Source organism: Anguilla anguilla, chromosome 6 (assembly GCF_013347855.1).
Source record: "Anguilla anguilla isolate fAngAng1 chromosome 6, fAngAng1.pri, whole genome shotgun sequence".
In the NCBI taxonomy this organism is placed as follows: Eukaryota; Metazoa; Chordata; class Actinopteri; order Anguilliformes; family Anguillidae; genus Anguilla; species Anguilla anguilla.
The window spans coordinates 40628370-40643711 of record NC_049206.1 but is presented as its reverse complement, the minus strand read 5'-3'; the positions used below and the strand labels follow the sequence as shown (position 1 = coordinate 40643711).

Sequence of the window (15342 nt, the reverse complement as noted above, 5' to 3'; positions counted from 1 at the left end):
TCTATATTCTAGCAGTCACTCTCCCCATTTAAAAATGGCCACAGAGCTACAACCCGTGGGGCAACATAGCTCAGGAGGTAAGAGCATTTGTCTGGCAGTCGGAGGGTTGCCGGTTCGATTCCCCGCCCTGGGCATGTCGAAGTGTCCCTGAGCAAGACACCTAACCCCTAATTGCTCCCAACGAGCTGATTGGTACCTTGCATGGCAGCCTTTCACCGTTGGTGTGTGAGTGTGTGTGTGAATGGGTGAATGAGAGGTATAAATTGTAAAGTGCTTTGGATAAAAGCGCTATATAAATGCAGTCCATTTACCATTTGCAACCATGTGCGGCTTTTACTGTAGCATCAACCCACTGGAAAGTTACAGCAAGTTCCCACGTTTATCATTTAGCTTCATGAATTGTCCAGTGACCCAGAATGAGCAGGAGGCAAAGCCTTTGCATTGTGAGGACATCTGTAATGGTAACCCAGGTATAATATTGTGCCCCCCACCACACAGGAGATGCAGAGGACCGTTGACAGGTACAAGGGCATGGTGATTGCCCAAAACCTGAGTGGGCCAGAGCAGCTGCAGGGTGGGGTGGGGGCAGCGGGCGAGGCTGGCCTGCAGGACATGGATCAGGTCTGCGTTCTCCTGGATCAATGGAAGGAGAAGCTCCATGGCGCCCTCCTGAGGTGCCAGGTGAGAAACGCTGTAAACGCTGCAGGCACTCCCATGAGTGGGAGGGGCAGGGCATGGTGAGGGAGGTGCTAAAACATTTATGGAGGAGTTGAAACTAGAAATCAAGCCTTCAGCCATAACACCAATGTGTGTATTCGGCTGGAATAGCTGGTATGGGGCACGGGGAACCAATGGAAATATCACAGTGATCTCAAAATTTAGATACTCTCATAATGTAATCCAATCACTAAGGATTAGAAGTATTAAATAAACTTTACTATTCTCTTCTCCCATGATTACAACTTAACCGAAGGGAAAATAAATGTTTATAAGTTTGTGTTGTATGTGAAGATATGAAAATAAAAATAATAAAGAATATTTTAAAGCTTGTCAAACTGTTCTACAAATGACAGTTATTTCATTGTTTTTGAATGCCTAGTAGAATAGTTAGTGAAAAGAAACCTGAGTCTGTACACATGAAAATAGCAATAATTTGTACATTCTGATTTGCACATGTATTCAAAAAGAACAAGACTGCATATTTTCTGTGCTCCTTAATTTATTTTACAAAATTAGAGTCCCTGACGAAGGCACACAACGGCAAAATTCTGGGTACATTGTGTTAAATAAATTATGGAGCAAAAGCATGTGAATCATCTTTTTTGGAGCATTCATTCTCAGTTGATTTGCAACTTATTAATATCTGGTTGTGTGTCTTCTTGTCTTCTCATCAAAAAATTAACCAGTGTACGCCTAAATTGCGCTTGAGGTTGAAATGAATAAAAGTTGGAATTTTAGTTGTAAGTCAGAACATATATACTCCCCAGGACTTCCACCAGACCCTGCACTCCATGCTGCTGTGGCTGCGCAATGCGGAGAGCAAGTGCCATGCAGTCGATGCCCGCAACCCCACCCTGGGGTCAGCCGCACTGCGGAAACATGGCCGCACCCTCACGGTGAGCGGGGCTGGGGCTGGGGCTGGGGCTGGGGCTGGGGCGTGCGTTGGCAACATGGTGGAGAGGAGGTTTAGGCTTGAAACCAGAGGGTTGCAGGTTCAAGTCTCATTTGGACCACCGCTGTCGAAGGTTTCATGTACAGGGGTATGTGGCGAAATGTATCTGTTTCTCGTTTCTGGTCTTAATTATTTAATTTGCCCTAACTTTTACGCCATCTTACATTTTAGCTACAATTCTTGATAAGTGCATGAATGACAGCCAAAGACTGTTGACTTGTGTCCCTTTATGAAACATTTTACTGTGATTTAATCTACGAGTGAACCAGTGTTGGTGAACGCTGCCAGTTTGCTCATTTAGCCAGGGTAGTGGAAACACAAACCTGCATACGCAAGGGCCCTCCAGGTCCAGAATTGCCTATCGCTGTTCAAGGAGGGACATACCCAGCTGTCCAAATATGCTCGGGCTGCGCTAGCCTCTCTTTCCCAGTGCCAAATGTAATAATATCTTTGGTTCCGTTTGCAATGTAAGAATGTGGCATGACCGACAAAATCATTTTCATTTTCTCCATTCCCAGCAACAAAATACCTTTGTATGAATTTAGTGGAATACTCACTAGTGGAAATTTATTGAAAATGAACAAATTATTGGTATTTATTTCCAAAAGCATTTAATTATTTTGACAAATAAATATGTTGTTAATTTACCAACAATGACAATGTGCCTCCTGCTGTGGTAATGACTAAATACCTAAATAATTAGAATTGAACAAATAGATACTAACCACAGCAACAGTGGTAGTAACAAAGATGTGTACAGCAGATGAATAGAATGAGCTATCCATGTTATTAAAGGATCAACGAATCTGTGCAGTGATAATCCCAGTAATAATACAAGTAATGAGGAAGTTGTACTGGTATTCTGACTAGGGATGTTAACAGTTAACCGATTAACTCTTAATCGTTAATAAGAATGTTTATTGAGTAATTTTATATATGAAATGGTTAGATTTGAATGTAGCATTTCAATGAATTACCTAAATTCTGGTGATTTCATTTTAGTTTAGAAAGGCATTTCTCCATCGTTAGACACAAATCCCCTCGACTGGTGAAAAGTTGATGGGTCACAGTTCCCTTGACAGGCAGCATTAGCAAAATGCTATTTGTCCATTCCTAGAACATCGGGGCCATGTCTTCACAGCTCAGAGCAGACTGCGTACACCAGAATTATCCCAGAGCACACAGACATGCTCATATTCCTTAAAAAAAACTGCTTAGGTATTAAGGAAGGTAATGGTACGTTACTGCTATACGTTATGGAATTCAGGACTATTGCGTATTGTCCTTCGTTGGGGGTCTCACAGCACTATTCTGCTTTAGGCCTTAATGTGTTTGCTGCACATCAAGAGGCCTTTTTTACGAAGTTGTAAACTTGGTACTATTTTGCTAAGTGAACAGCCTACCACTTGCAATATAGAATACAAATTGCACCATTGAAGAGATTGATGTGTTCTTTTTATTATGAGACCGCGTTAGTGGCTACAAGTGTTATCACGAACACCAAAAACAACTAATGAATAGCAGTTCATCTGTTTATTACAAAGTTAGGCATTAGCCTAATACGCAGCATAATGACTTTTCTCTCCATCCCAGTGGCAGTTCAGCCAACCTGTAATAAAAATGTCATCAGTCCTCTCCTGTGAAAATTTTTCACTCTGTGAATCTGTGTTTGTATAATTACATTTTATTTTGCCATTTTGGCTTTAATGCACGATGCAAAATCCTGTTCAAATGATAGTTGGGACAATGTCTAAAAATCTCTCTGATATATACAGCTAATTAATTGGTTGGCAGATTTTGAGTTATTTTTTTATAGGCCATATAGTAGATTTTAAGTATAGCCGTTAATTATTATTAATAAATTAAGGGGTGCTGAAGATCGATTTAAAAAATTGCACAAAATTTGCATCCCTAATTCTGATGGATCTGCCCCACCCCCCTCTCGTGGCAGGCCTTGGAGAAGGAACTCCAGGTGCGGCTCCGGCAGGTGAGCTCCCTCCAGGAGACCTCCTCCCAGGAGACCTCCTCCCAGGAGACCTCCTCCCAGCTACTGCAGGAGGGCGGGGCCGAGGCCAGGGCGGTCGGTAAGGACAGCTGCGAGACCCAGGAGAAGCTGCGTGTCATCAACAGCAAGTTGCAGGTGCTGCTCCGCCAGGTGGCCCGAGACCAGCAGGTGGTCCAGGAACGGCTGGTATGAATCGGCGTAGCATGCGCGTTCACAAACGCTCACAAACACACACACACACACACACACACACACACACACACGCATGTATGCTAATGGAAACGGCATTGGTGATGTGCTTCATGGTCTGTAATGGAATCTTGTAATAATGGCCTAGAGTCCTTCCTGGCAATGCACAACTGGCCGTGGTGTTCAAACACTTTCAGGGCTGATTTGGTAGCGCGAAACTCAAAACTTTTATTTGGCTGCTGCCGGGCTCCTCTTCCGGCTTGGGGCTAGAACCTGACATTGGTAGTGTACAGGAAATGGTATAAAAAAGGTATATACTGTGGAAAACCACACAATCAGTGTCATAGACTAGAATGTCGTAGAATGTAATATATACAACCACAGCATCAGCATCTCAATGCAAGATATATAACATACAAGCATTACATTGTGTCAGTCTGAAAGAACACAGCACACAAGCTTTACATTGTTTCAGTCTTAAAGAATATAGCACACAAGCATTACAGTTTCTCAGTCTTACAGAATATAGCATACAAGCATTACATGGTCTCAGTCTAAGGTACAGTATATAGCACACAAGCATTACATTGTTTCAGTCTAATATGTATAATACACCCACCACATTGTCTTAATCTGAGGTGCATAACATCATCACTACATTGTCACCAAAGCTTTGATTGTTTAGATTTGCCTAATTGAATGCATGAGTAACTAAAGGGTTGGAAAAAAATTCAGTCCAATCCCAGCCCTACATTCTGTGTGACTCCAAGTACTGAGTTAGAGGCTGCAGCCTTTTGCATTGTAAAATAGAGCCTCCTCGGTCCTGGTCAAATCTGCGGCCTGTCTCTGTGGATGTGGCATGTGAAGTTTTATTGTGGTGACTGGAATGAGCAGGATAGCGCTGACTGCCCCTATTGACACACGGACTCAGTGTCTCCCCCTACGTGTCGTGTGCAGGAGCAGGAAGGAGAGGCAGGGGCTGCAGCAGCGACGGAAGGAGCTGCAGCAGGGACAGGAGAATCCACCGCGGTAAACAGGAGGTACGTTTCTCAGCCCCACCCATCTTTTGGCACTGAGGCCAATTTACTGCCTCAGAGTAAAATGTTCAGTGTTCAGTCCCTATTGACATGTTAGAGGTGAATTAACCCATTTTGCTGTGTTAACGTGACTTTATCTGTACTTTTGACTTCTCTTTTTTGTGGTTTAAAAAATACTGCAAATGAATTCAAGTATGAGAGTGTTGTGCTTGTCAGCTGACCCATACTGAGACTCAGCTGGCAAAAGCCTTGAACCGACATAGCTCCAAATCATTAAAAGTGTCTCGATGGGCATATTCATCTAATTTGATTTCACTGTTTTCACTGATGTGCTAAGAAATGATGTGTTGGAAAGGCACTCGCACAACACTTTTATCAGCTCTCTTGTTGTGTGTCCAGCCCTGAGAGGCGTGACCCCTCACCCCCCCGTTCGTTCTTAGCCCGGGTGCTGCGGGCGGCCTTCCCCCTCCACCTCCTCCTCCTGCTGCTGCTGCTGCTGGCCTGCCTGATCCCGCCCTGGGGCGACGACAACGGCTGTGCGTGGTCCAATAACTTTGCCCGCTCCTTCTACCCCATGCTGCGCTACATCAATGGGCCGCCACCTACCTGAGGCTCCTCCCACTTCTGTCCCCCACCCATCCATATGACCAGGCCAATCAGCAAGACCAAATTCCAAAAGAGCAAGGGAGGGGACATCATCAGTGTACAGAAGAGGAAAGTATTGGTATGCCCATCTATAAATGTATTTAGGATGTTCTGCAAAGCCGTGGATGGATTTATCTTTATTACCTTTCTCATAAGACAAATGTGCAGTGTCCATCTCATGTGTAATATTTTTGGCTTTTTTTTGTTGTTTTTTGTTTATTAATTGGATTCTACTTCGTCATTTTCGAGCTAAACGACCAGCAATCAATGTCAGCTACTCTTAACTGTACATAATGCATTGGGAATTTGGTTCATAATATTTTAGTGTATTTTTTTTGTGTATTACTATTATTTTTATCATGTAAGCTGAAATCTCTACAGATGTAATCTTTTAATGCAATTTGTTTAAAATGGCAGAAATATTTACCAATAATTAAGGACAGAAGGAGAGGCATTATATCCAGAGCCTTAAGTAAATTTAAGTTGACAGTAGAGTTTTTAAGTTTTCACTTTATACAGCAACTGTGTATCGGGATATTTTTTTATCATTGGGAAAATGTTGTCTTCTAAGACTGGAAAGCATGTGGGCCCTTCTGTGTCCTCTTGTCTATGGAACTATCTCTATACTGCGCATGCCTTTGTGTGTGTACGTGTGTGTGTGTGTGTGTGTTTGGGGCCACCTGTTTCGTATCAAATTTATATGCTTTTCTGAATGGCTTTATTTGACCTCATTGTTCCTTTAAGCACCTGATACAGCCCACAGGACACATGGGTGTGCCAACAGGAGCAAGAACCAAAATCAGACTCCCAGCCAATGTGCACCTGTCTCTGTCCTTCCTTGTAAGGGCTCACTATTGAAACATGATATTTACTTAGTGTACTGAGGGCCAGCATATGTGGCTGCTCTAGGAAGGTCTATGAATATACCGCAGCTGTATGTGTGTATTGTTTCATAACTAATTCAGGTTCTAAGCAAATAGCCAAAGAGTTTATACTTTGACAATTTCCCATTTTTTCCTAAAATTGTGCTGAATAAAATTATTGTAAATAAATTTTACTGTGGCAACTAAATATAATGCTGAGAATGCCAGTGGACTTGCAAAACAGCAACATGTTGTGGGGAGAACTTGCTATTCTAATTCATATTCTTGGTAAAAAAAAAATGGTGATGTCTGCAAATTTAAAATAAAAATGTTTGCCATAATCTTCAAAGCCAAGCCTTTCTTTGAGTATGGGGGTGGGGGTGTCAACAAGTCACAATCCAGTCTTGAATTGATGTGAAATCCCTAAATACCACAGTCTGCTCTGGCGTAGGAAGAGGGCTATGCTGGAAGCGGAGGTAAATGTTCAAACATGTTTCCATGACAATGTTGATTTGAAAAAAGTTTACTTGTGTTGCTTAAGACAAAACACCCGTGGGTTTTGAAATGGCTTTTTTTTCAGGAAAAGTGGTCTTATGTAATTTGATTTGAGCACCACCTGATGTAGTCTGGCAGCTTAATTATTCAACGTCCATTGATTAGTACCAATCTGAAGTGCTGTATGTGCACAATGAACCCCATTAATAGCTATATCGGTTTAGCTAACTTGCTAACTAGTTTGCATCGCTAAACCCTGGAAGCTGAGCACCTTTGAAAACGGTTTTGCCACAGCAGATTAATTTAGTGTACTTTCACAGCTGTCAGAAGGTCCCCAGCTGTATTACAGCAGCAACTTTGCCTCTGTGGAATTCCATTATTTGAGTCATTTGTTTAATGGCCGTGGTATAGTTTTTTGGTGATTTTCCAGAATAGTCAAAATAGTCTTGGTGCATGAATTCAAACCAATTCACAGTGTACTGTATTTACACATTTGGTCATCTGTTGTCACTTACAGTGCCCCCCTGAAATTTTTCGCACCGATGATAAAGATGAGAAAAGATGGCTATACAAATATGCATGAAAAAAATTAATGTGCTATATTGTGCGCTCAAAATTATATTCCTTTATACTAAACCAAATACAAAGATTTAAGTACAGATTTAAAGATTTTGTTTAACAATTTTTTTTTCTCCAGAAAGATATTTCAGTTACTCACCCCCCTAATTATTCTTCTCAAATCAAACCAAAATGAATCTGCGGAACATGCTACTTTCTCAAATTAATCTCAATCTCACGGAACTGTACTGTGGCCTCCCAAGGTTTTCTGTTTCGGTGTTTCGGGTATTAAAATGAAATAACACACATCTAAAATCCATAGGTGCGTCCCAATACTCAAAAAATGTATCCTGCTTTCATACACTACCACCTTGTCTCCCCTGTGCCCTAGAAATCAATCTTTTGTCCCCCCCTCCCTCCAGTGTCCCAATATTGGAGGATATGAGCAAAGCGCACAGACCTATATTAGCGAAGCGGCTTCAAACTCGTCTCGTCCCCTCCTTTCCTACACATACTTCCGGGTAGAACATGATTAGTAGAGGGGGAGTGGAGGACAGGAGGTGAGGAGTGTAAAGTAATGGGACACCCCATGTCTCATCCATCACCAGGAACAGGCAGAGACCTCAGAAGGAAATGGGAATACTGGATTGTTGACGTTCACAAATCAAGAAATTGTTGTAAGAATCAACAAAAACTAAAGATATTATTTCCCAATATTAGGTTGGTAATGACAAAGTGTAAAACCATTGGAACAGAAATAAACCTAACTGGTAGAGATTGCAAATGCATCTTGCCCCCTGTGCAATGAGGCAGATAGTTTTGCAAAGAAAATTCAAGGGCCACTGTTGGAGATCTACTAGATTTGGTTGCATCTTGGGGAGTCTCCAAATCTACTATCAATGTGCCAATTCATACCATTAGGCTTTTTCGAAGGTTAGCTATATAAAAAGCCTCTGTTGAGAGCAATCAACAAGAATAAGCATGTGTTCTTTGCTAAATGTCATTGGAGCTTTGATTAGAACAATTGATATGGTCAGATGTGGTGCTGCATGATATGACTAAAATATATTTTTTTCAATAGATAACTGCATTCCAAATGCAAAGCTTGATTTGAAGAGGGCAGTCAGGCTTAGATCAGAGTGGAATGGTTGGAGGCCAATTCAAATATGTTATCCATTCTCCTTAACTACCATAAAAGACCACATTGTTGTGTTGTCCTTGTAAAGGGATAAAGTACTGCAATCGGGAGCAAGTAATTGTGATTTGGGGAAAAAATATTACTTGTTAAACAAAACTTTTTCCTCTGTGCAGTTGTGTTAGAATAAAATATAGCTCATTACTGTATTGTTTATTTATAGCTGTCTTTGCTCTTTTTTTATCAATGATGGGAATAATTTTGTAAATCTGTTTTCATCCAAAAACTGCCATCAACTCCCAAAATCTGCATGACAGTTTCTTTCCTTGAAAACACATGACCAAAGCCTGATAACAAGCTCAAAACTAGCTGAAATAAACCTTGGTATTATATATTCCAAGACCCTTTTCCTGCTCATTTTAGGAACTAGTGTTTCACACTCATCTGATTACTCCCTTATTTCTTTCTTTTTATAGAGCTTCCTTCCCTCAATCTTTTCTTTTTTAAATTTTCATCAGTGACATCTTCCACCTCACCGGTGACCTCCCCACAGCTTGTAAACTAACCCTTGCTTTAAAAAGCGAGCTGGGCCATATTCTTTAAATATCGCAAGCAGTTTAATGATCTTATTACATACGTAGTCCTGTATATTTTATGCTTCCCCAGGACATTTCTGGTTTGATATTGGCAGGTATATACTGTACCAGTACAATGTATTTCACAATCGTTGTCGGAGTAAGAAAAAACCTTCCATGTTTTTTTTTCACAGATTCTTAGTGCCTCCTAATAAGCAATCCATGAGGAACGAAGCCAGGGACCACTTGTAGAACATACCACTAATTAGTGCGTCTGATTTCATTATAATACCTGAATTGGTATTCACCACCACAGCTTCAGGAAACCACCAAACTCTTTTAAGTCTGAAGTGCTGTGGAGTGCAGGAATGAAACGATGGTTATCAGTGCACTCCTGAGTGATTTCCCCGATGTTCTGACAACCGATTCTGCTTCATCGGTCAAAAGCCATATTTCACATTTTGAAACAAAGCCGTTAAGAAAAGACTCAGTTTAAGCTGCAGGATAAAAGATTTGGTTCTGAACTGTTTTTTTTTGACATGGCCAGCACTTTGTGACAGACTGATTTGGTGCCTCAGAACAACAGAGGACTATTGGGACCCAATATCAGCCACTGGCCTAGTGAACAGTTTTGGTTCTCAGAACATTCCCTGGGGAACATTAAAGCTAGGGTAAATGTTTCCAGCATGCACACTGGTCCTCTTTCCTGGATGCCCCTCGAACGTTCTCTTCAAGTCACAAGCAACATTGCAGGAACAGCCTTAACTTGTTATCCAGGTGTGTTATTCAAATCAAAGATTCAGAATTTTGCATTCATGCTAATCAGGAATGTTAGCAGTTTGTAGCATTTCAATTCTCTTACCCATTCTTAAAGGCATACAACACACATACTCCATGTTTTTATGTGACATGCTGTACCCGCAACGTTTTTCTGTGACTTTAACAGACCCTAGAGTAAGAGAGCGGGTGTACATTTTGGGGAGAACAGGAGGTGGGCAGTTGTCTGGCACAGCGCTGTATGCACCGAGCCGATCAGACATTACCATTATGTTGCTGATTATGCCATCAGACCTGCCTGTGGCTATGGCAACTGGAGTTTTTCTACTCAGAAACAGGGTGACAGAGCAGTGGAACAACAGGCTGTCTGAGGCGCGATGGCTTTTGCCTCCGGACAAGCAATCATGTTAAACATGTTTGGCCAATTGCATTTGATCCTTAAATAGAATGGCTTTATGGTGGGAGGTGGGTGGGGGTTAAGAGTTTTACGCATATATAAAATCTGGCGACTGGAACAAGAATAGCATTGCAAATACATCACCAAAAACATGAATGTGAAAACATGAACAATCGTTCTTTGCACATTAGTTTTAATGACGCACATTAGTTTTGTTTTCTCACTTCTCTGTCAACAACTGCTACAGTGCACAAGCACTAATTCAGAAGCCTCTGAGCATTTTCCTCTCAAAGGCAGGCCCTGAACATTTTCAATCAAAGTAATTTAAATACGTCACTGAACTAAGTTCCAGCTTGAGATAAAATGCAGAAACACATAGCCTACTGACTGGGTTATGGCTGGGGTGTCAAAGTCCATTCCATGACAGCCTTTACTGCTTGGGTCACTTGGTTAGCTGCATAAATTTAGTTTTTTATATTTCCGAAAAAGTATACTGCTGTTTTGTGACAGACGGTTACAGGTGCACAAATTTGGTCATAATCAATAATTTATTCAAAATATATAAAGCAAAGAGGCACTTTGAATTGGGAGGATTCTTTTCGTAAAAAATAAATGTTACATTTAAAAAAAGGAGAAAAATGAATTTACATTTGAGAAGGACCTTTTCATTAGCTGGCCTTCACCAGCGAGAGTGGAGGAATGTGTAATGCGGAATGCGGAAATACTGAAATACTTGAAGCTGAGACTACGCTAAATGAATGTGTAAATAACCACTGATTATAGCATCTACCCTGAAGCAAGCTGGAGTAAACACCAGCATGTACATGGCCCTCTTGCAGCTGAACTAAATGCCCCAACTTAATACAGACACTTTAACAAATGCCTGTGAACTCTATACACTTCCTCATTTGCCTCATCGTCCAAAAGTGGTGAGGGGTGTTATACATGCATCATCTACTTGCGTTAGAAACCAACACTGCTTTCGCCTATGTACAGAGAATCAGAGAAACACACTGACTGCTGAAGGATGGATTCGGTTTTGTATTAACAGGACAGATTTCACAAAGAAGACCTTGGTGATTTGTAGAAATGGCAAATGGATTGATATTCCCCCCTCCAGTTCCCCACAGTTCCTTTGTTTTGAGAAGGTGCACCAGCTCCCAGGTTCCTGTGGGTCAACGGAACCCAGGTGGTTCTTGGGTAAGGTGGGGTTGGTTCAGGGCGGGCCTGAGTCTCGACCCCAGGATGTTGTTGGGACCTTCTGTGGTGGGATGTCAGCCAAACACTCAGGCTCTAGAGTCTCTGGCACACTGCTCTCCACAGTGCTGCTCTCGACGCTGACGCTCCCAGAAGTTGCCATGGGTATGCTCTGGGTTACAAGCTGCTCTCAGGGGGAAAAAGAGGGAAACGTAAGAGGGAGGGACGAAGGGAGGAGGAGAAAAGGACAGCGAGAGAAAGAAGGAAGAAAGAGTCAGAACAGGAAATCTGGTCACCTTTCAAAATATCACACTTCAATTGTAAACTCAGAGCAGCTACAGATCTAAAGCAGGCTGACTGCTGCTTCTGTAAAGTCTCAACAATTTTCCATGGCCTCCATTCTCCCGTTTCAGGGCAGTAATATCAGTGGTTCACGTACGGTAGGGGCACAAATTATGGAAACACTGCATTTATATTAACAGATTTTGATGATCAAAAGCATACCATGCAGGATTTTTATCTTGAAAATATTATAAAATAACCATGCCAGGGCATATCTACGATGCACTGGCACTCTCTGTGCACTTTTGCCAAATTTGTGAACTATTGTATTTGTTATTCCAAAATGTGTTCTGGACGTTTCTAGGTGTGGCATTCTTTTCTGTGCGGGGCGGGGTGGGTGTGGCTACACATCTTGTGGTTTGGGATCAGATTTCAGTGGAGTGTTTTTTGCTAGCTAGCTAGTGAAGAAGCCCAGATGCAGCAAAGCAAAAAGATAAGCTGACAGGATTTGTTCAAGAACTAGTTCATCTTGGAATTAATTTTCCTCTGTGTCGTCAGCTGAATCTTGCCAAGAGGATGAAAACTGATGTGGAGTTTGCTTGTCTTCTGTTTTACCTGTAAATAACGTTACCTCTAGATACCCATCCAGCTACGTTAGGAGGAGGAGACCTCTTTAATTGCAAACACAGGACCACAGCAAGGCTAAAAAATCCTGCATAGTTTGCCGTTAATGCAAGATTTTGCAACAGTTTCTCTTTTTGGCATAACAAATATGTAATAAATGTAATATCAACATAAAACAAAAATGAAGAAATAATTAGCATTTGTGTTTTTCCTACAGTATATGTACTAGTTTATACCTACATAAGAGCATCCTAATGTATCTTTCTGTTGGGAATTTTATAATCAGCTTGAACATCTATTTCTTTGTCCAGTATTTTTTTTATTATTCATGACAAGAAAACCATTCTTTTTTATGGCTTGAATATTTCATTTCAAATTACTGATGGCCCCATAATGTCATTATCACTAGTGGTCAAGAAGATAACTGTTTTGAATACAGATTAAAATGGCTCCAAGAAAAAACAGTAAAAAGGGCACGGATGACAGTTTTAAACGTGTTTTGTCTTGTTTTCTTGAAGCAGTGTGTTTCCACAATTTATCTAAGTACTGATTACAGCATCAGGGAATGGTGATGACAACATATTAAGAAGTTCATGAGAGGGGCATGGCTCTCAAGACGTTGCAGCCACATGGCCTCTGAGAGGGTTACTCACGGCTGGGGAGGTAGGGCTCGGGGTCATCCGCGCGGATGCTGGTGTCTGGGGGGAGGGGCCACGGTTCAAGTGGTCGGGGCCATGGTCCGGAGGTGGCTGGGGGGAGGGGCCGCTGTCACGAGGGGCGGGGCCAGGGCCAGGGCCAGGGGGGATGGGGTTGGATATGCGGCTGCTGTGCATTATATGGGCGTCCAGCATCTCCAGGAGGAGATCGTACAGAGGCACCATCTTCTTCATCGTCATGGAGTGCAGGTGGTCCATGCCTTTGTTACTGCAGGCAGGAAGAGATAAGATGCATGGAAGGAGTGAGACAAATGCAGGTTCTAACCTGTGCTGGATTAATGTCAGCAAAAATTACATGGATTAACTGGTTCAGCTACTTTATTTGCTAAATGCTTATAACAGACACATTTCTTATAGAACCTACATATCTGAGTATGGGGCTCGCATAGGGCCTTCAGATACAATGTATCAATGCCTGGGCTAGTTAAGAACTGAAACAAGGAGTAGAGGGAACAGGAACAAGTACGTACAGACACAGGCGCAGACACACACGCACACACACACACACACACACACACATACACGAGCACACACACTCCGCACCACACAGACCACACACACAGACCACACACAGACCGCAAACAGAGACCACACACACACACACACCTAATGTGGCGGATGTGTGACAGCAGCATGATGAGATGGGCCAGCCGGGCAGACTGCTGCTGAAAGCTGAGGCCAGTCTTGGCGATGGCCCAGATCAGAGCATCAGTCACGGCGTCCAGAAGGCACAGCAGCTTGTTCCGGCTCTGCAGCACCTCCTCACTGTTAGGAGAGACTAGGTACATGTCTGCAAACACACACACACACACACACAAGCACAGACACACATAGGCACACACAGATACAAAGGAGAAAGACACAAAAACAGCCACACATTTATTCAAATAGACACAAACGAGGCAGAGACACACTTGCACACACACAAACACAAATACAAACATACAGGTGGACACACACACACACACACACACAGAAACACATGCACACAAACAAGGACATACAAATGAAACAAACAGAAGACAAAGAAGTACACATTAGAAATATGTTGTTTTTATTTTGTCTGCATGTCAATCATATTTCAATCATAATATTTCCAATGAACTTCATAGCAAGAAACTGAAATGCAGAATTGGAGAGAGGGTGAAGTATATACTTTTGTGAAGGATTCCTGAGCGGTTGCACAGTGTTCCTGCTAAGCATGCAGACATCCTGAGTTATGTCCCTCAACGCAGCCCACTCTGCACTCTCCATTTCCACACAGAATTATGGTCGTCCTCAAAGAGCTCCTGGCCGCAGCTCAGTGTACGTTTGATGCAGTGAACTGAAAGCAGGGGGGGGGGAGAAATAGAGCAAAGGCCGAACCTGCACTGCCGGTTTATCTGCTCACTCCAACCCTGAGATTATACCCCCATCTGCTCATTCTGGCTATGAGATTATACCCCAATCTGTTCACTGCAGTCCTGATAGTATACCTCACGCTCTTCACTCCAACCCTGAGATTATACCCCAACCTGTTCACTCCGGCTATGAGATTATACCCCAATCTGCTCACTCCAGCCCTAAAATTATACCCCAATCTGCTCACTCTGGCTCTAAACATCATACACCCCATTCTGCTCACTCCAGTCCTGAGATTATAGAGATTGTACCCCAACTCTGTTTACTCCAGTCCTGAGATTATAGATATTATACCCCAACTCTGTTTACTCCAGTCCTGAGATTATACCCTAACTTTGCTCACTCCAGTCCTGATATTATACCCCAACTCTGTTTACTCCAGTCCTGAGATTATACCCCAACTCTGTTTACTCCAGTCCTGAGACTATACCCCAACTCTGTTTACTCCGGTCCTGAGATTATACCCTAATTTTGCTCACTCCAGTCCTGATATTATACCCCAACTCTGTTTACTCCGGTCCTGAGATTATACCCCAACTCTGTTTACTCCGGTCCTGAGATTATACCCCAACTCTGTTTACTCCTGTCCTGAGATTATACTTCAAACTGTCTGCACCCACTGGCCCAGGGTTGCCCCTATGGAACATTCCTGAACTACTCCAACAGAGCTGGGGCACCAAGAGGTTCTCTTTAGTTAATAATAATAATAATAATAATGATAAGATGAAGAAGTATAAGATGAAGAATAACAAGAAGAGGAAGATCCAGACAATA

At 42.3% G+C, this 15342-nt stretch overlaps 2 protein-coding genes across 7 annotated transcripts in view; one reads left to right on the top strand and one right to left on the bottom strand.

Annotated features, from left to right (window-relative positions):
- LOC118229636 (mucin-16-like) overlaps nucleotides 1-6332 on the top strand; it is a 90476-nt gene extending 84144 nt beyond the window's left edge. For 5 of the 6 annotated variants that reach the window (XM_035421769.1, XM_035421770.1, XM_035421771.1 and 2 more), the window contains 5 exons: nucleotides 499-681; nucleotides 1488-1616; nucleotides 3624-3863; nucleotides 4824-4906; nucleotides 5303-6332. In XM_035421769.1, the coding sequence (XP_035277660.1) occupies nucleotides 499-681; nucleotides 1488-1616; nucleotides 3624-3863; nucleotides 4824-4906; nucleotides 5303-5513 (846 nt within the window). In that variant the 3' untranslated portion in view covers nucleotides 5514-6332. The remainder of the gene's footprint in view (nucleotides 1-498; nucleotides 682-1487; nucleotides 1617-3623; nucleotides 3864-4823; nucleotides 4907-5302) is intronic. The other variant, XM_035421768.1, reaches the window with a different exon arrangement.
- Nucleotides 6333-9699: 3367 nt separating this feature from the next.
- LOC118229880 (estrogen receptor beta-like) overlaps nucleotides 9700-15342 on the bottom strand; it is a 50279-nt gene continuing 44636 nt past the window's right edge. The window contains exons 8-10 of the mRNA XM_035422366.1: nucleotides 13774-13957; nucleotides 13105-13375; nucleotides 9700-11729 (exon numbers count right to left, since the gene is read on the bottom strand). Of these exons, the coding sequence (XP_035278257.1) occupies nucleotides 11565-11729; nucleotides 13105-13375; nucleotides 13774-13957 (620 nt within the window). The 3' untranslated portion in view covers nucleotides 9700-11564. The remainder of the gene's footprint in view (nucleotides 11730-13104; nucleotides 13376-13773; nucleotides 13958-15342) is intronic.